This window comes from Rhinolophus ferrumequinum, chromosome X (genome assembly GCF_004115265.2).
Source record: "Rhinolophus ferrumequinum isolate MPI-CBG mRhiFer1 chromosome X, mRhiFer1_v1.p, whole genome shotgun sequence".
Taxonomy (NCBI): domain Eukaryota; kingdom Metazoa; phylum Chordata; class Mammalia; order Chiroptera; family Rhinolophidae; genus Rhinolophus; species Rhinolophus ferrumequinum.
Window position 1 is genome coordinate 25,583,290 of NC_046284.1, and position 21,259 is coordinate 25,604,548.

Genomic DNA, 21,259 nt, shown 5'->3' on the forward strand with positions numbered 1-21,259 from the left:
CCACAGAAATAAAAAGGATCATCCAAGAATACTATGAAGGACTATATGTCACCAAATTCAATAACCTAGAAGAAATGAACAAGTTCTTAGAAACATATAGCCTTCCTAGGCTGAACCATGAAGAACTGGAAAATGTAAGTAGACCAATCACCAGTAACGAAATTGACTCAGTCATCCAAAACCTTCCCAAAAGCAAAAGTCTGGGACCAGATGGCTTCACTAGTGAATTCTACCAAACCTTCAAAGAGGATCTAACACCAATCCTGCTCAAACTCTTCCAAAAAACAGGAGAAGAGACAGTACTCCCTAACTCATTTTATGAGGCCAACATTACCCTGACAACAAAACCTGGTAAGGACAACACAAAAAAAGAAAACTACAGACGAATAACTGATGAATACAGATGCAAAAATCCTAAACAAAATTCTACCAAACTGAATGCACCAATGCTTTAAAAAGATTATTCATCACAACCAAGTGGTGTTCATCCCAGGGACACAAGTATGGTTCAACATAAACAAATCCATCAATGTGATACATCACATAAACAAAATAAATGACAAAAATCATATGATTATATCAATTGATGCAGAAAAAGCATTTCACAAGATACAACATCCATTTATGATTAAAACACTTAATAAAATAGGTATAGAAGGAAAATACCTTAACATAATAAAGGCCATATATGACAAACCCTCAGCTAATCTCAAAATGAATGGTGAAAATCTGAAGCCCTTTGCTCTATGTTCAGGAACAAGACAGGGCTGCCCCCTATCACCTCTGCTTTTCAACATAGTGTTGGAAGTCCTCGCCAGAGCAATCAGGCAAGAGAAAGAAAAAAAAGGCACCCAAACTGGGAATGAAGAAGTTAATTTGTAACTTTTGCAGATGACATGATGCTATACATAGAAAACCCTAAAGAATCCACCAAAAAGCTATTAGAAACAATCAATGAATACAGTAAAGTTGCTGGCTACAAAATCAACGTACAAAAGTCCACTGCATTCTTATATACTAACAATGAAATCTCAGAAAAAGAAATACAAAAAACAATTCCTTTTGCAATTGCAGCAAAAAGAATAAAACACCTAGGAATAAACTTAACCAAGGATGTGAAGGACCTATCTGCTGAAAACTGTAAGACATTTTTGAGAGAAATTGAAGAAGACACAAAGAAATGGAAAGAGATTCCGTGCTCATGGATTGGAAGAATCAACATAGTTAAAATGGCCATATTACCCAAAGCAATATACAGAGTTAATGCAATCCCCATCAAATTCCCAATGGCATTTTTTAAAGAAATAGAACAAAAAATCATCAGATTTGTTTGGAACCACAAAAGACCCTGAATAGCCAAAGCAATCTTAAGAAACAAAAACAATACTGGAGGTATCACTCTCTGACTTTAGCTTGTACTACAGGGCTACAATAATCAAAACAGCATGGTACTGGCAGAAAAACAGACACATAGACCAATGGAATAGAATTGAGAACCCAGAAATAAAACCACATAAATATGGACAGACAACTTTTGACAAAGAAGCTAAAAACATACAATGGAGGAAAGACAGCCTCTTCAATAAATGGTGCTGGGAGAATTGGAAAGCCACGTTGAAAAGAATGAAACTGGACTGCTATCTGTCACCATGTACCAAAATTAATTCAAAATGGATCAAAGACTTAAGCATAAAACCTGAAACAATAAACTGCATAGAAGAAAACATAGGTACTAAACTTATGGACCTTGTGTTCAAAGAGCATTTCATGAGTTTGACTCCACAGGCAATGGAAGTAAAAGCTAAAATAAACAAATGGGACTATATGAAACTTAAAAGCTTCTGCACAGCGAAAGAAACCATCAACAAAATAAAGAGGCAACCAACTGAATGGGAGAAGATTTTTGCAAACAGTTCCTCTGATAAGAGGCTAATATCCAAAATATACAAGGAACTCATGCAACTCAACAACAAAAAAACAAACAACCCAATTGAAAAATGGGCAGAGGACCTGAAGAGACATTTCTCCAAAGAGGATATACAAATGGCAAATAGACATATGAAAAAATGCTCAACATCACTAATCATCAGAGAAATGCAAATAAAAACCACAATGAGATATCACCTCACCCCAGTCAGAATGGCTATCATCAACAAGACAAATAGTAACAAGTGTTGGAGAGGCTGTGGAGAAAAAGGAACCCTCATACACTGTTGGTGGGAATGCAGACTGGTGCAGCTGCTATGGAAGACAGTGTGGAGGTTCCTCAAAAAGTTACAAATAGAATTACCATATGACCCAGCAATCCCTCTCCTGGGTATCTACCAAAAAAATCTGAAAACATTTATACATAAAGACACGTGTGCTCCAATGTTCATTGCAGCTTTGTTTATGGTGGCCAAGACATGGAAACAACCAAAATGTCCTTCGATAGATGAATGGATAAAGAAGTTGTGGTATATATACACAATGGAATACTATTCGGCGTTAAGAAAAGATGATATAGGAACATTTGTGACAACATAGATGCATCTTGAGATTATAATGCTAAGGGAAATAAGACAGAAAAAGTAGAGAACCATGAGTTGAGTTTTGAGTATGTCGATTTCAGTTGCTTGTCAGACATCCATGTAGAGATGTTTGGTTAGCAGTACAGTATATCACCAAGGAAGAGTTTTAAATGCAGGAGTCATAATCATATATGTGGAATTAAAACAAGAACGCATGTAACAGTGGAGGGTATTAACAATACAATTTTGGGGGTCAGTTAACTTGGATTCAAATCTCTGCTCCATCACATATTAGCCATCGCCATTGGAACAAAGTCTTCATCTTTAGAGATAAAGTAAATATAGATGGGATTGCTGTGAGAAATAAATGAGGTGAGTGTTTAGCATAGCATCTGAAATTAATAAGTTCTCCTTAAATGGTAGGTATTGTTACTAAATGGCCAAAAGATAACAAAGAAGTTGACAAAAAATATGGGGACAACAAATGGCCGACAAGCGTATGAAAAGATGTTCAATAGCACTAATCATCAGAGAAATGCAAATCAAAACCACAATGAGTTACCACTTCACACCCACTTGAAGAGCTGCTATCCAAAAAATAAACAAAACAACAAGTGTTGGTGTAGATGTGGAGAAATTGAAACAATTGTGAGCTGTTTCTGAGATTATAAAATGGTGTGACCACTATGGAAAACAGTATGTAAATTCCTCAAAAAAATGAAAAATAGAATTACCACATCCAACTGTTGGGTATATATCCAAAATTTTTCAAAGACATATCTGCATACCCATGCCCATAGCAGCACTATTCATGATAGCCAAAAGGTAGAAGCAACCTAAATGTCCTTGATGGTGGAATGGATAAACAAAAAGTGTTATATACATATTATTAAGAGCCCTAAACAAGAAAGAAATTCTACGATATACGACATGAATGCACTTTGAAAACATGTTAAGTGAAATGAGCCAATCACAAAAAGAGAAATACTATATGATTCCACTTATACCACTGTACAAGGTATCGAAAGTAGTCAAATACACAGAAACAGAAAGTAGAATGGTGGTGACCAGGGGCTGAAGGAAAGGGCAGTTGTTTCAGGGACACAGAGTTTAAGTTTTACAAGATGAAAAACTTCTAGATATCTGTTGTACAATGTGAACATACTTAACACTACTGAACTGTACATTTAAAATGTCTAAGGTAGTAAATTTTATGTTATGTGGTTTCTTAGCACAATAAAAGTGCACTTAAAAAAATCATGGCGACAATGTACAAATTCCTGACACATCAGCTGCACTCTCAACCTTAAACGTATTTACAGTCTAGTGACCCCTGCTCTTAGGCATCAGGGGCTATTTTTTACTCACTGTTGTATCCTCACACCCAGTGCAGTGTCTCGTATAGAGCAAACACTCAATAAATGTTGGCTAATCTAATAAGATAGGAAGAAATGGAAGAAAGAGAGAGAAAGAGTAGGGGAGGAGGGCAGAGAGATAAAGAGCCCAAGACAAGACAGAAAGCATTGAGCCCTGGAAAAGGCAATGTGTCTTAAATGGGACCTGGGGGATGCTATGCAAAGGGGAAGGGGGGTTATCACAGTATCTATAAAGGTGGCAGATGTGGAAAAGTCAGCCCTCTGGCTCTAGCACAAACTGCAGAATTACTAGTGGACATGTGTTGAACAGAATCATAGCTCCTTGGAGGCCAGGAAGAATTAGAAGAATTACAGCCACATAGCATTGACAAGGCTTGATACATTCTGGTTTAGTTTAAATGAGGGGTGTTAGTTTCATAGACAAATGGAATCTCAGCTGTGGCCTTCTCACACCAGGCCATTTGGACCATTTTCCCAACTCTTAAGCTCTTCAACTTCGAGTCCTGGATCCTGCGCATGCGCCGAAGATTCGGGCAGCAACGTGAGTAGTCCCGTTCTCCCCCCAGCCCACCCCCGCCCCTCCTTAGAGGGCTGTACTATTGGGTAGACGCCAATTCAGAACGTCAGCAGTGCAGCCCGGAATGCAGCATAGTGAGGGGCGTGGCCTGAAGGACGCTTACCAGGGTGACCACCGTCCTGGCGTCTCAGACTTGATCAAGGCATAGAGCGGTAAAGGTGTGCGTGAAGAGGAAAAACAACAAAGCCTTGCTGCCCAGCCCCCGCCCCTTGAGGACTGACGGCTGACCATGGATCTGTACCTCAGTAACTGTTATACAGCTGCTGAAGCCGCTGCCACTAAGGCGGCCGCCAGCAGCCTAACTGCAGGCGCGGAGCAGTGCGGCATTGTGAGTGGCGGCCAGCCTCTCCCCCTCCCCCTCCTTTGATCCCCTCTCCCCTTCCCTCCCCTCTCTCCTGGGCGGGTCTTAGGTGGGCGGGCTGACAGAAGAAAAGGAGATCGCTGCAGAGCGGGGGCGTGAGGGCGGGGGAAGGGCCAGGTGTTTCTGTGGTCAGGACTAGCCATGGGCGGGACCCAGAAAAAGGGCTGGTGAACGCAGGAAGCTGGAAGGTTCTCCGGGTTGTAGGCAGGGTTGGGGAGGTACTTTCAACCTTGAGTGTATGATTCTTTGGTTTATTTGGAGGTATTATTAGCCCACGGAACTATGAGTAGATTGGTCTAAACTAAAAGAATAGTTATAGGGAAAAAAAGGCAAACTTTCTCATTGTATCTCACAGAGTTCGCAAAAAAATCCCATTCCAGAGGTCGGAGCAGTTCATTTATTGGATCTGCCTCTTGGAGTCAAGCTGCCCGTTATCCCGGGAAGCAATAATTTATTCTATACTACCAATATAAGTGAAAAGGTAAACTTTTAACAGTGCTTAAGTGATTTTCTTTACCCTTTTCCACTTGATATTAAACTTGAAACCCTGCTGTGGTTTTGGTTGACTCAATTTCAGTTTCACATACCAAATGAAGTTAAATGAGTTGAAGTGTTTAGTGTCTGAACCTCTCTTGAATGATAGACGGCCTGGTGATATGCCCCAGCCACCCAATTCAGCCTTACCTCCAATCCAGACCCTCACCTTTGAAAGGTTGGGTTCTTTCTACCTACCCACTGATAGGTAGGCCAATAAAGGACTGTGCAGGGTCAGGCAAGTTAGGAAAGTCTATTTTGAGAGAGAGAAAAAGTCTTACCAGGCTGAGCAAAGATGTCTACAGCCCGGGCTGCGCGTCTAAAGGAGACTGCAGTCCCCAGGCGGGGGAGTGCTGACAAGGTAGCATTGTTTGAATGGAAAATGCTCACTGCCTGTAAGCCAGTAGCTGTTTTGTGGCATTTTCTGTTATCACAAGTTTGGCTCTGTCTGCAGGTGAAGGCCAACAGACATTTTGTTGTTTTCTTGCAGACATGGCTCTGTCTATAAGTCAAAGTTTTTGAGACCTATCATTCAGAAACCTAACACCCACACATATGGTACCATGCTAATTCCTCCTTCTGTGCCTTTGTCCATCTGGCTCCCAAAATCTGACATGCACTCTTCCTCTTCTTCCTGACCTTCAATTTGAGTAGCTCTTCATTCAAGAGCTACTATATGAAGTCTTTCCCAAGTGTCACAACCCTCAATTACCTCATCTTTCCTTAGAATTTACATTGCCCTTGGTCTGCACTATCTCACTCAGCACTGAATCAGTTCTGTTAGTGATTCACTGTGCTGCACTCAGATTGTTACACATTTTAAGTCCTCTGCCTAACACCCCCACACTGTCCTTAGCTTTAGGCCAAGCCTGAAGGAGGTTTAGAACTTTCTGGTTGAGTGTGTGCTTTGATTAATTACAGTAAACAGAAACTTCTACAGAAATAATTATGACATCTTTACCCTTCCACTGTCTAGGGTGTCATCAAGGATGAATAGGGACTCCCCAGTATTTCTGATACTGATCTAATATTATATGACTTTTTAAAAGTTTTATTGCTAGAAAAAAATTTCTCTTTTGAAAACCAATATGTTCTACTAAATATATGCCAACCTCACAGAAATTGAGTCACAAATTAGCTTTCCTAAAACATACTCAAAACCTATTTTACTACTAGTAATAACACTCCTTTGTTTTTATTAGTTTCAGGTGAACAAAACTATATAATAGTTAGACATTTACACCCCTCACAAAGTGATAACCCCCCTCCCCCAATCTACTACTCTGATATCTTATATAGATGTTACAATTCCATTGACTCTATTTCCTATGCTGTATTCCACATCCCGTGACTGTGTGTGTATCTGTGTGTATATATATATATATATATATATATATATATATATATATATATACACTTTTTTAAAATTATAGTTGACATTCAATATTATTCAGCTTCAGGTGTACAGTGCAGTGGTCAGGTATCTACACCGTCCATGAAGTGGTCTCCCTAATAAGACAAGATTTATAATACTCCATTTTACTTTGTAACTGGAGCCCTGTTTGTTGCTTCCTCAAATATCTACTATTTGCTGTATTTCTATTCTGTACCTCTGTTATTTACTTGTTAGCTACTTCTTAATTCCAGGTTTTTCTATGCTTAATTATACTGGTTCTCTCTACACTTTATTATATTGATTACCCCAAAATAGATGCATTTAATCATGACCAAGCACTATATTCAGCTCTCCTGAAGACTAACTTTGTGGGATACTTCTTTGTCTTTTAGCAGGATATCCTCAAAGAATTAAGACTTTATATTTATACTTTTCATTTTAAAAAAAAATCAAACTCATTTTACCCTGATGACCACATTGTGAGGTGAAAAACTATGATTTATCTAATGTCACAGGTACATAGCAGCAGGGTTCAGACCAGAACCACTATCTCCTGACTCAAAAGCCCTACCCCTTTACCTGACCTTGCTGCTCTCTGAACAGCAGACCACTTTAGCAGAGCACTACGGAAATGGGAAATTTAAAGTTCTTTATATTGTTTGAATGCAAGTGGAAGCAAAATTATTGTATTCTACTGTCTTGTTTTCAATAAGATCAAAATGTAACAGTGTAACCTACCTATCTTTAGCTATGCATTAATCCAAACCTGACAACTGATCCTATATTTCAACATTTTGATACTAAATTTATTCTCAAGTAATCTACCAATTACATTGCTTGTTAGTATACTATACTTGGGTAGCAACTGTTCACAAACTACATAAATTGGTTTATTGTAAAGTTAATAGTAAATTCTTTGCCAATTAACTTAAACATTTTGCTTTCAAGAAAAGATAGCATGTTAAGTGAAAAGAAAAATTTGCATACTTTTAAAAGTCTCCCCTATGATCTCTCACTGGCAGGTAGTGATGCTATAATAGAGTGACTCTTCAGTTCAGGGAAACCAATTATTTTAATTGGCATTAGAAAGTTTACTCTGGTATTAAGAAATGGATTTGTTCTTTCTTGACAGGTCAGTATCCCAAGTTTGGTCAACACATGCCTGTCACAAAAGTCAACATATAAAAGAAGAAAAAGCAGTAATTGATCCACTATAATTGCAGCATTGTTTCAACTGCCATCACTGATGATTGTTTCTCTTCTAGGAAAGACATGGGCTTCCTGTATAGTCTCACTGTAAATTAAATCATTGCCCAGAACTGTCTTTCTTTGCCTTTTTAAGGAAACATTGGTAGTCAGAGAATCCAGCTTCCTGATATAGATCCCTTGTGAGAGACAAGAGGCTGGCATCAGTCAAGTGGTCAGACACTTACAAAGGAAGCTTTTAAATGAAAAAAGAAAACTAGAACCTTATTGTGTCCCTCCTTTCTGACACTCTGCCCACATAAGAAGCCTCCTGCTCACCTTGTGGGAACTCTTAGGGCCACACCTCAGTGTTCAGGAATTGGACTGAGGTCAAGGCTACCACCTCCAGCCTAAAGACAGGTCTGGTAGAGAAGAGAGGAAGAGAAAGGCAGTTAGATTTACCCAAATAAGTCCATTGTCTGTATGCTCTCACTCCAGATTCTGCTTGCATGTTTTATTTTCAGTGAACAACCTAATAATCATTTCAACAAATTGAGGTTTAAAAATGTGATTTTATTCATTTTATGTAATACTTTTGAATCTATGTTTCCAGCTTTATCAACTTTCTTATGATTTTAACCTGACTGATCCTTATTGTCGACTTTTGGAAACCAGCTATAAAAGCCTTCATGATCCACACTTAAAAGCATACTATGAGCGAAAATATATCCTGAGGAAATTAAAGAAAGGAGGCTACATAACCAGCAATAATAAAGTGGATTGAAGCCTACTTCCTGTTAACCAGCAAAAACCTCTAGGGACTTGATAGACACTTGCTTCTGTACTTCACTGGGAATCTGTATCAACTTTTAGTTGAGTAATACAGAATACTTAATAGAAATCTCAATGAATTACTCAGTATTTAAGTAAAGAGAAATCAGGCAGCTGTTGTTTCTAAATTAAACTAATTGTCCCCACTTGACCTTTTTTATTTTGATAGCAGCAAAAGATAAATACCAAATGTTTTGAGTATGTAAAGATATACACACATTTATTTATATATTTTCTCCCAGCTATACTGTAGTGCCTCTTCTCTGGCTCTAAAAGTAATAATGGTACTGTATATCCATCAAGGAATATTTCCTATATCCTTTGAGAGGACTAGAGACAAAATGAAAACCTTGCAGAATACAGCTTGGAAGAATAAATTATCTGGGGTGAGGGTTAAACGTGATTATTATACTGGTGTTTAAACAGATTCACTGGGAATAGTATACTCCTGATGATGATGTGAATCATATTATTGAAATAATATTATTTAGATAGATAAAGCAATTGTAAAGAGATACTGCCTTCCAAATTGTTAACAAAATGTGCTATTATTACCCTTGCTCTCAAAATTGTTACTAAATGAATGTTCTTATTACTCTCTTCTCTGGAAAGTTTTATGATTGTTACAACTTTCTATTTATATATTTGGCTTTTGTTTTTATTGGTCGTATGCAGCTTGAAATAATTTAATAAGTAGAGGCACTATCTGACCAGTTTAAAATTAGACTTTGAAAGAAACTATACAAGACAACAAGTAAGTCAAATACTTAAATTTGTTGTTTTTTTTTTTGGGGGGGAGGAGGTGTAAGAAAGTTTTATATAGAGCTTGGAAGAAAGGTTTGGTCCTCTGAACACTTTCTTATAACATTCTGACCTAGAAGTATTAAGGTAACAAATTAAATAAACTCTCTAGAAATCTATAAGACAAAAATAACATTTGCCTTTCATTTCAGAGAGAACTTTTCACTTATTTAGAATGGAGCCACACCAGACTTAAATGCAAGTTAACAGAATTAACCATTTTTAAAGTACAGGAAGTTTACCAAGCCCTAAACATAAGAAGTCATATCAAAGGATAGGTTTATTTCTGGCCAATGTAAAAACTTTAATTCTTTTTTTTCCTCTTAGAAAATGATTGAAAAGCAAAGAAATAAGTTCTATGAAACCAAGAGAGCCCATGAAAATTATGAAAATGCACGGTTCCAAGAATGGCTGTTATGGGAAAGTACAAAAGCAACTCCAGACCAGGAACTATTAATAAGGAACAGGTACAATCAAAGTTAATGCATATTTTGTGGACCCCAGAAAGTTGTAAAGATACTAGAAAAAATTGAAAGCAAGATGAAAAACAAGTATTAGATCCTATTTAGCCCCCTGTTGTCTTCAACCTGGAGAGAAAGGAAAGGTGATTAAGAGATAACAAGGATTGGGAACCTTGGGGTCCAAGGTTAGGAAGGAGTTTCTAAGTAATTGGAGTCACTAGGAGCTCAACAGGTAAGCCAAGCTGATATTTGAAGAAGAAATTCAAAGTACAAATCCCTGAGCTTAGAACAATAGTGGTAGAGAGAGTGGAGGTGTCTTTGGCATGTTTCAAATTTAAGTTTAAGGAAATCGCTGTAAGGTCAAAAAGGGAGAGTTGCTATAATTTTATCTATGCCAGTATAAACAGGTGGTGTTGCCCAACCAACTGTGTATGTTCATTCAACTATTACCCACACATATTCAATGTTACCATTCAAAGGCCAAGGTGCCAGGAGACAAAGTGATGAATTATATAGTTCTTTCTCTTTCTCCTTTATTAGGAGTGATGGCCAGTTCCCCACCACCTGGCTCTTACATTCCATGGATTCACTTCATATGCCAAAATACATACTGATCCACCAGAGTCCCAGACTAGTATTCTGCAGACTTATGTATACATGAAAGGTTGTTCAAGGACTTGGGAATTACAGAGAGGCCAGTACCCACTTATTTTTAGAGGAAATTTAAATCTACTTGGTTTTTGAAGTCAGTTCTTAAGTTGATTTTAGCTGTCTTTAGAAATGCATGTTCCCCAATCTCCTGAGTAATGAATAATCTCAGTGTAAAGTGCTTTTAATGACTCTGTTCCACATTTTGCCATTGTCCCACCTGCAATAACAGACTTGTATAACAGAGAGTCTGGTAAAATGAGTACAGCATGGTGAATTGGTGGACCAGGCTCACTTAAAGTTCCCTGAAAAACTACATTTTCTGTAGTTCAACAAATAAAAAACAACCCAGAAGGTGATTTACAAATATCAAAATAGGTAATACCATCAAAAGGGAAATACTCAATTTACGTTCACTTATATTTGCACTTTTACTTAGATACTTAAATATGATTAGTAGAGAATTAAGCAAGGTTGAGCCTATAGCAGAAAATCAGAGCATACTCCAGATGAAGAAAGAAGAAAGACATCATCGGGACTGCATTAGAAGAAAACTTAGTCTACGTAGACAAATTGAAAAGGTGAGAAACACCAAATATTAAATATTGATGAGAAAAAAATATTGATGGGTAAATTGTATATGGTTGTTTTTATTTATGAACATTTTTAGCAGTCTCACCTTGTTACCTGAAGTTATCAGGTCTGAAAAAAAAGAATTGCTATTAAAATAATATTTTTAAAAAAATAATAAACCACTGTTTTAGCACTGTTTTAATAAACAAGCTTTTAACATAGTGAGATTGATACCACAAATTAAATATCCATTGCATTACATTCACACCTCATCTGAAAGTTTTAGAATTTAACTCTATGAAAAGTAATCATGCCTGCATTCTCCTCAAAATTTAGACAAGGCTATTTGTTTAGTTTCTCTGTCAAAATATAATTAAGGGCAACAGATTACATACAATATACCCCCTTGAGTCCATAAGAGAAAGCCCTCTTGCCAACCATCTTTTTAAATCCATCTTTGGATCCAGGCTTATGCTTGAATTGTTTGCAGTAACAAAATAATTTATTTCGTTTTGCCATTCCATTGCATTCACCAACACCTTTCCAATAAACAGCAGTAAGATAAGCCCATTCTAAAGTCAGTGTAAGATTTTTGTTATGGTTGACTCAATTTCTGTAAGGCCCTTGATTTGATCTAATTTGTTTATTGACAAAATACCCAAAACATCATTATGAAAGAGAATCACTGCTGACTATGGTAACATGGTGCTCCTTAGGAATGGAAGATAAAAGAAATGTTACTTCTGACCAAGATTGGAGAAGTAAAAAGAGAAGCAAGAGTTGAGGAACTACATCAAAAAGTCAGAGAAGAAGCTCACCAGAAGGTAGAATGAGCTTTTACCAGTAACTTGGGCTGTTTGAAGAAAGGCTTCTGCCAATTTTGATATTTTAAGGTGTGAATTATCAGAAGAGACCTAAACTCGTGAGGATAACTATTAATGTAGTGACCCAGTCTGGTCTGAACCTGGATTTCAAGGGATAGTCTGATATGGGACTACTCTCCAGAATTTGGGCAATGTGTTAAATTAGATCTAGTTGTTGAAATATAGCCTTCTTTATGCTGGACAAAAGTAAACTTACCCTTACTACATTTCTAGCGTTGTACTTATTGTGAGTTTAGAAATCTCAAGACTGGAATGAAGGATCCGTTCAAAAATACCATCAAATTTCAAATATCTGTTTTGCATTTTGAGTGGCAAGTTAATATTAATTTTTTAACTATGCTAAACATATTTTAATATTTTAGAAACGTGCACTGCTGGAGAAAAAAATCGCATATCATTTACAAAAAAATGCAAAGAAATGATCTTAAAAGAGGAGGACCAGAGGGAACTATGTTTGAAAACAAAGCACAACATGAATCAGAAGGTGAGAGAGATAGAGACAATAAAACACAAAGTAGCTAAGTAGAAGATGCCTACCTACATATTAAATATTGGTGGCTTTGTAAGGTCCTTGCAAAGGGAAATCCTAGAAGCTTATGCCAGGCACTATGCAAGGCACTTCCCAATTACAGCTCAAGTTGTAAAATACACACACACACACAATATTGTATGCATTATAACAAACACTTCTGTAAAGTGGCTCAGTAGACAAGACTTCCTGTACTATAGGTTTAAAAAGGAGCCAACAAGAGGAGTCAGTACAAAAGAAATAACAAGATAGATAGATAGATAGATAGATAGATAGATAGATAGATAGATAGATAGATAGATAGATAGATATAGAGAGAGAAGGAGCCAGTAAATAAAACATTACAAAAAAAAATAGATTGAAACAATGAGGGAAGCAATGAAAGAAAAATATACAAAAAATAGAAGAAAAAAATTAACTAAAGACCACTAAGGAAATATTATACAAAACAGAGAGCAACCTAATGAGAATAAAAGTATTTTTAAAGGAATGAGAATAAAAGTATTTTTAAAGGAATGAGAATAAAAGTATTTTTAAAGGAGATAAAGGAAGACACATTTAAAATATTCTAACCAAGAAATAGAAAAAAATGTAAGAACAAAAGGGTTAAAAAGGAAGGAGTAGTAAGAAGAGATTCTACAAAATTAATGAAATGGGAACGAGAGAGGAAGAGAAGGAATGAATGAATAAGAGAAAAAGAAAGAAAATTGAACAGAAGAAATCAGTAAGAAAACAGTGGATGAGGGAGTAGGAGGAAGACAAAGGCAAAGAAACAAGAGATGGAAACGGAGGAAGAAAGGCAAACAGGCAAATAAAAGAGAGTAAAAGAAAGAGAGCAAGAAAAAGACAGAGGAAAATACAGGAACAAAGAGGGGGGTGGAGGGAGGGAGGGAGACAGAGAAGAAAGAAGTTTAAAAAAGATGAATGAGTAGGATAAAGTAAAATAAAAATGAGGCAATATGAGAGTGAGAGAGAACAATTTGAGAAACAGTAGCCAGTAGGCAAATCAAGTACAATTGGGAGAGGGGTGACAGAGACAAAGAGAGAGAGAGAGAGAGAGAGATTAAAAATGAGATGTCATGAAAAAATGCTCAACATCACTAATCATCAGAGAAATGCAAATAAAAACCACAATGAGGTATCACCTCACCCGAGTCAGAATGGCTACCATCAACAAGACAAATAGTAACAAGTGTTGGAGAGGCTGTGGAGAAAAAGGAACCCTCATACACTGTTGGTGGAAATGCAGATTGGTGCAGCTGCTATGGAAGGCAGTGTGGAGGTTCCTCAAAAAATTAGGAATACAATTACCACATGACCCAGCAATCCCTCTCCTGGGTGTCTACCTAAAAAATTTGAAAACATCTACACATAAAGATACGTGTGCTCCAGTGTTCATTGCAGCTTTGTTTATGGTGGCCAAGACATGGAAACAACCAAAATGTCCTTCAATAGATGAATGGATAAAGAAGTTGTGGTATATATACACAATGGAATATTATTCGGCAGTAAGAAAAGATGATATAGGAACATTTGTGACAACATGGATGGATCTTGAGAGTATAATGGTAAGCGAAATAAGTCAGACAGAAAAAGCAGAGAACCATATGATTTCACTGATATGTGGTATATAAACCAAAAACAACAACAAAAAAAACACAAGACAAACAAATGAGAAACAAAAAATTAGACACAGACAATAGTTTAATGGTTACCAGAAGGTAAGTGGGGTGGGGGGTAAAAAGGATCAAATATATGGTGATGGAAGGAAAACTGACTTTGGGTGGTGAACACACAATGTGATTTATAGATGATACAATACAGAATTGTACACCTGAAATCTATGTAACTTTACTAACAATTGTCACCCCAATAAACTTTAATTTAAAAAAGAAAAGAAAAGAAACAATTAGCCCAAAATATTCACTTATTGATCTTTTTGGCGATCTGATGTTGGTCGAATTGTTGAAAAGGCACAAGAGCATGCTGTTAAAATTGAGCCTGAGCTATGGCAAAAACAATTCCTTCAAGATTTAAGTGAAGAGGAGCATTTGATTAAAATAATTCCTCACCATGGAAAACAACCAATCAACATCAATCCAGACATTGTTGCTGAACACTTAGGAGTCATTTCTATAAAAACACAATCTCTTGAGAAAATGAAGATGGAGTGTTTAGCTAAAACTGGACATAGCATCGAAGAACTGAGAAAAGTGTCAATAAGTGGGGAGAGTTATTCAACAGACTCGCCTGATTTAGGAAAGAGAAAGAAAGACGTGTCTCACTGGATAAGGCTGGACAACTGAATAAAAAGATGTTAGAGGTAAGTGCAAAAGACAATGGTAAAAAGAAATGAGTAGTGAGACCTGGTTGTCCTGTGATTTCCTTCCTAAGGTTGGTCTATGGGAATACATTTGTAAAATATGGTCAATTTTCTCTTACCCAGACCAGTAGAATCAGACACTCTGATTTATCCAATACAGTTTTTCTGCTTTCCTAGGACTTACTCCATCAGCAGTGTGGCTCAGTGTAAAGGTGGCAGGCTAGTTTCCATTACCCGGTCAAACAGAACTGCCATTTCTTATAGAACAGGAATACATGGAACTACCCTTACCAGCAAACAGGACTGATTGGAATTGTAGTCCTCATTTGGAAACTCGGAAGAAATATAATCCCCACAGTTCTTTTTCATGAATATACATTATCATAGTACTATGTGGATCCAAAAGGGCCAGTTGGAATATCAGCTAAACCAGCCTCTATTGGAAATTGAAATCCTCAAACTTAAGGTTCCACAGTGTATTGTTTGTATTTAGCAACCAACCTTGAAATGCTCATTGTTTTATTTAGTGACAAATATTAGACTGCAAGCTCTTTAGAGTTTGTTCATTTCTTACTTCACTTACACAACACTGTCCCAGTGACTCATACTCTTACATCCTACTCAGACTCTTACATCCTAAAGATAGGCCAAGTTTCTAAACCAAGTCGTCTTCATGTTGCTATTTTTATGAACTCGTTTCTCTGAAGTTCCACATTTGGAATCCAAATATACTTAAATGATGGGGACTTGAAACGCCAAACACTTGTCTTTAGTACAATGCAATTATTGAAAAAGTAGTTCTGTTTATTGATCTTAGGACATGAAGGCATAGGGATGGTCTTCCCAGGAGATTGAGTTACATTGATCCAGCCCCATGTTCTCATTTAATATCAAAGCCCCTCAGTATAAATGAGCCTCTTGCACTGATGGTGTACACTCACACTAGGAATGTAGCCTGTGGCTTGAAACTGACCAAAGTTCTATAGAGTCAAACTACCTGAAGCATAAGCATAAGAACATGTTCTCCTTAATATTGTTTTCCAACCCATTGAACTAAGTCTCAGAGATGGTGAATACATTATTTTTTAGATTTATTTAGTTTTTATTAAAATACGTTGGAGTGACAATGATCAACAAAACTACAATAGGTTTCAAGTGTACAATTCTGTATTACATCATCCATATATTGCAATGTGTGTTCACCACCCAGACTCAGTTCTCCTTCCATCACCATACATTTGGCCCCCTTTACCCTCTTCTACCACCACCCTCCCCCCTTACCCTCTGGTAACCACTAAACTGTTGTCTGTGTCTATGAGTTTTTGTTTCTTTATTTGTTTGTCTTCTTCTTTTGTTGCCTTCAATTTTGTATCCCACATATGAGTGCAGTCATATGGTTTTCGACTTTTTCTGTCTGACTTATTTCACTTAGCATAATGAAATACGTGAAATAAACTGGTGAATACATTAATAGGTACATTTTTGTCTCAAATACTGAGATTGTCATAGTCATGGACTCTCCCTGGTCTGTAGTTTCTTGACGAGATGAAGGTCCTTTTCAGTGCTAAATTGTCCTTTTCTCGCTAGGTTCTTAAAATTATATAAGTGTTTACTTAGTAGTCTTCATTTATATTAAAGTAATTCCTTCGGCACAAGATCTATGGGTCTAAACTGTTGGACATTACTCCCAAGTCATTACCTCTTAATCATCTGCCAAAGTACTTATCAGTTCTTCTTGATACCTGCTTTCTTCTCTTACATGTTTTTTTTTTTTAATAGTTTACTGGGGTGAAAATTGTTAGTAAAATAACATAGAATTCAGGTACACAATTCTATAATACATCATCTGTGTATCACATTGTGTGTTCATCACCGAGTCAGTTCTCTTTCCATCACCATATATTTGATTCCCTTTACCCTCATCTACCACCCACCTCCCCCGTTACCCTCTGGTAACCACTAAACTATTGTCTGTGTCTATGAATTTTTGTTTCTTCATTTGTTTGTCTTGTTCTTTTGTTTTCAGTTTCATATATCACGTATCAATGAAAACATATGGTTCTCTACTTCTACTGTCTGATTTCACTTAATATAACAATCTCAAGATTCATCCATGTTGTCACAAATGGTATTATTTAACCTTTTCTTATGGCAGAATAGTATTCCATTGTGTATATATACCACATCTTCTTTATCCAATCACCTATCGAAGGATACTTTCGTTGTTTCCATCTCTTGGCCACCATAAATAAAGCTGCAATGAAAATCGGAGCACCTATATCTTTACAGATAAATGTTTTCAGATTTTATGGGTTGATACCCAGGAGAGGGATTGCTGGGGCATATGGTAATTCTATTCTTAACTTTTTGAGGAACTTCCACAATGCTTTCCATAGTGGCTGCACCAATCTGCATTCCCACCAACTGAGTATGAGGGTTCCTTTTTCTCCACAGCCTCTCCAACACTTGTTACTATTTTTCTTGTTGATGATAGCCATTCTTACTGGGGTGAGGTGATGTCTCATTGTGGATTTTATTCACATTTCTCTGATGATTGGTGATGTTGAGCATTTTTTAATATGTCTATTGGCCATCTGTATGTCCTCTTTTGAGAAATGTCTATTCAGGTCCTCTGCCCATTTTTTAAATAGATTGTTTGTCTTTTTTGTTGTTGAGTTCTATGAGTTCCTTATATATTCGGGATATTAGTGCCTTCTCGGAGGTGTTGTTTGCGAAAATCTTCTCCCATTCAGTTGGTTGCCTCTTTATTTTATCGATGGTTTCTTTTGCTGTGCAGAAGCTTTTTAGTTTGATATAGTCCCATTCATTTATTTTAGCTTTTACTTCCCTTGCCTTTGAAGTCAAATTTATAAAATGCTTTTTGAACCAAAGGTCCATAAGTTTAGTACCTATGTTTTCTTCTATGCAGTTTATTTTTTCAGGTTTTATGCTTAGGTCTTTCATCCATTTTGAGTTAATTTTGGTATGTGGTGACAGATAGCAGTCTAGTTTCATTCTTTGGCAGGTGGCTATCCAATTCTCCAAGCTCCATTTATTGAAGAGGCTGTCTTTTCTCCATTGTATGTTTTTTGCTTCCTTGTCAAAAATTATCTGTCCATATTTATGTGGGTTTATTTCTGGGTTGTCAGTTGTATTGCACTGGTCTGTGTGTCTGTTTTTTTACCATACCACACTGTTTTGATTCTTGTTTCCCTGTAGTACAAGCTGAAGTCAGGGAGTGTGATACCTCCAGCATTGTTCTTTTTTTCTTAGGATTGCTTTGGCTATTTGGAGTCTTTCGTGGTTCCATACAAATCTGACGATTTTTTCCCTCTATTTCTTTAAAACATGGCATTGGGATTTTGGTGGGGGTTGCAGTAAATCTGTATATTGCTTTGGGTAATATGGCCATTTTAACTGTGTTGATTCTTCCAATCCATGAACACGCAATGTCTTTCCATTTCTTTGTGTCTTCTTCAATTTGTTTTAAAAATGTCTTATAGTTTTCAGTATATAGATCTTTCACATACTTGGTTAAGTTTACTCCTAGTTATTTTATTCTTTTTGTCGCAATTGCAAAAGGAATTTTTTTTTAATTTCTTTTTCTGAGATTTCATTGTTAGTGTATAGGAATGCCATGGACTTTTGTATGTTGATTTTGTAGCCGACAACTTGACTGTATTCGTTTATTGATTCTAATAGCTTTTTGGTGGAGTCTTTAGGGTTTTCTATATATAGCACATCATGTCATCTGCAAAAAGTAACTTCTTTTACTTTGAATGAAGAAGTAATTTAACTTCTTCATTCCCAAATTGGATGCCTTTTATTTCTCTCTCTTGCCTGATTGCTCTGGCTAGGACTTCCAATACTATGTTGAAATTCAGGGGTGATAGGGGACATCATGTTCCTGAATGTAGTGTTCCTGAAAGTAGATTAAAGGGCTTCAGCTTTTCACCGTTAATTATTATATTAGCTGAGAGTATGTCACATGTGACCTTTATTATGCTAAGGTGTTTTCGTTCTATACCCATTTTATTCAGTGTTTTAATCATAAATGGATGTTGTCTGTTGTCAAACGCTTTTTCTACATCTATTGATACAATCATATACTTTTTGTCCTTTAGTTTGTTCATTTGGTGTATCACATTGATCAATTTGCATGTGTTGAACCATCCTTGTGCCCGTGGGATGAACACCACTTGGTCGTGATGAGTAATCTTTTTAATGCATTGTTGCATTCGATTTGCTAGAATTTTGTTTAGGATTTTTGCATCTGTATTCATCAGATATTGGTCTGTAATTTTTCTTGTTTTGTGTTATCCTTACCAGGATGACCTTACCAGTACAAGCTGAAGTCAGGGAGTGTGATACCTCCAGTGTGATACTCTTTTTTGGAAGAGTTTGAGTAGGTCAGGTATTAGATCCTCTTTGAATGTTTGGTAGAATTCACTAGTGAAGCCATCTGGTCCCGGACTTTTGCTTTTGGGAAGGTTTCAAATGACTGATTCAATTTCCTTACTGTGGATCAGTCTATTTAGATTTTCCAATTCTTCGTGATTCAGCCTAGGAAGGCTGTATGTTTCTAAGAACATGTCCATTTCTTCTAGGTTATTGAACTTGGTGGCATGTAATCCTTCATAGTATTCTTGGATGATTTCTGTGGCATCCATGGTGAATTCCCCTCTTTCATTTCCGATTTTGTTTATTAGTGTCTTTTCTCTTTTTGTCTTAATCTAGCCAAGAGTTTGTCAATTTTATTAATCTTTTCAAAGAACCAGCTCTTTGTCACATTAATTTTTTCTATTGTCTTTTTCTTCTCTATTTCATTTAGTACTGCTCTGATTTTACTTTTATTTCCTTCCTCCTGCTGACTTTGGATTTCATTTGTTCTTCTTTTTCTGGTTATTGAAAGTGTAATGTGAGGTTCTTTATCTGGGATTTTCTTGAGATAGGCCTGCAATGATATAAATTTCCCTCTTAAAACTGCTTTCGCTACATCCAAAAAATTTTGCTAGGATGTATATTTATTCTCATTTGTTTCTATATATCATTTGATCTCTCTTATTTCTTCTTGACCCAGTCGTTCTTAAAAGTATGTTGTTTAACTTCCACTTATTTGTGGTTTTTTCCCACTTTGTTTTAGCTGTTGATATCTTATTTCACAACCTCATGATCAGAGAATATGCTTGGTATGAGTGCCGTTTTCAATCTTCTTAAATTGCTGAGGGTAGTTTTATGTCCCAATATGTGGTCTATCCTTGAAAATGTTCCATGTACACTAGAAAAGAATGTATAGTCTGATGTTGTAGGATGAAGTGCTTTATAAATGTCAGTTGTGTCCATTTCATCTAATGTGTCATTTGGGGCTGATATTTCTTTATTTTCTCTTTGGATGATCTATCCATAGTTGCCAATGACGTCTTTAGGACCCCTAATATAATTGTGTTTTGGTCAACTTCTCCCTTTAGTTCTGTTAGTAGTCGCTTAGTGTGTTTCAGTGCTCCCTGTTTGGGGACATAAATATTGATGACTGTTATTTCTTCTTGTTGTATAGTCCCCTTTATCATTATGAAATGTCCATCTTTGTCTCTTGTTACCTTTTTCATCCTGAAGGCTGTTTCATCTGATATCAGTATAGATACACCTGCTTTTCTCTCAATACCATTTGCTTAGAGTGTCTATTTCCACCCTTTCACTTTGAATCCATGTATGTCCTTGTAGCTAAGATGTGTTTCTTGGAGGTAACATATGGTTGGGTTTAGTTTTTTGATCCAATCTACTACTCTGTGCCTTTTTATTGGTGAGTTCAGTCCATTTACATTTAGAATGATTCTTGATAATGTGAGGATTTCCTATCATTCTATCCCTGGTTTTCTGGTAGGATGGTATCTCCATTGTTTCTTTTCCTTCTTGTTGTTTTCTGTTATTTCGGTATGGTGGTATTCTATGATTTTTCCCTCTGTTTCTTCTTTTTTATGTTACATATTTCAGTTCTGGATTTTTTTTTTGAGTGGTTTCCATTAAGTTTATGTAAAAGAAAGTTTCATATTTAGAGTAATCCATTTTCTTCAGCATGCTTCCTTTCTCCATTCCCTGGTGCCGATTCAGACCTTTATTCTCTCTCCTTTCATGTTTTTGTTGTCAGAAATTTCCCTATTTATGCCATGACTTGATTTCTGCACTGCAATAGTAACTTGTCTTTTTTCTTATATTTTTTTATTTGAGTGTTTTTTTTCTTCTTCACCCTGTATGTTATGTTTAAGTGTATAG

General features: G+C 36.5%; 1 protein-coding gene across 1 annotated transcript in view; it reads left to right on the top strand.

The window, feature by feature from the left end:
* Positions 1-4,551: 4,551 nt before the first annotated feature.
* Positions 4,552-21,259, top strand: part of LOC117021709 (fibrous sheath-interacting protein 2-like) — a 32,621-nt gene continuing 15,913 nt past the window's right edge. Inside the window, exons 1-5 of the mRNA XM_033105015.1 lie at positions 4,552-4,791; positions 5,180-5,305; positions 9,899-10,038; positions 11,120-11,261; positions 11,970-12,077. Of these exons, the coding sequence (XP_032960906.1) occupies positions 4,693-4,791; positions 5,180-5,305; positions 9,899-10,038; positions 11,120-11,261; positions 11,970-12,077 (615 nt within the window). The 5' untranslated portion in view covers positions 4,552-4,692. The remainder of the gene's footprint in view (positions 4,792-5,179; positions 5,306-9,898; positions 10,039-11,119; positions 11,262-11,969; positions 12,078-21,259) is intronic.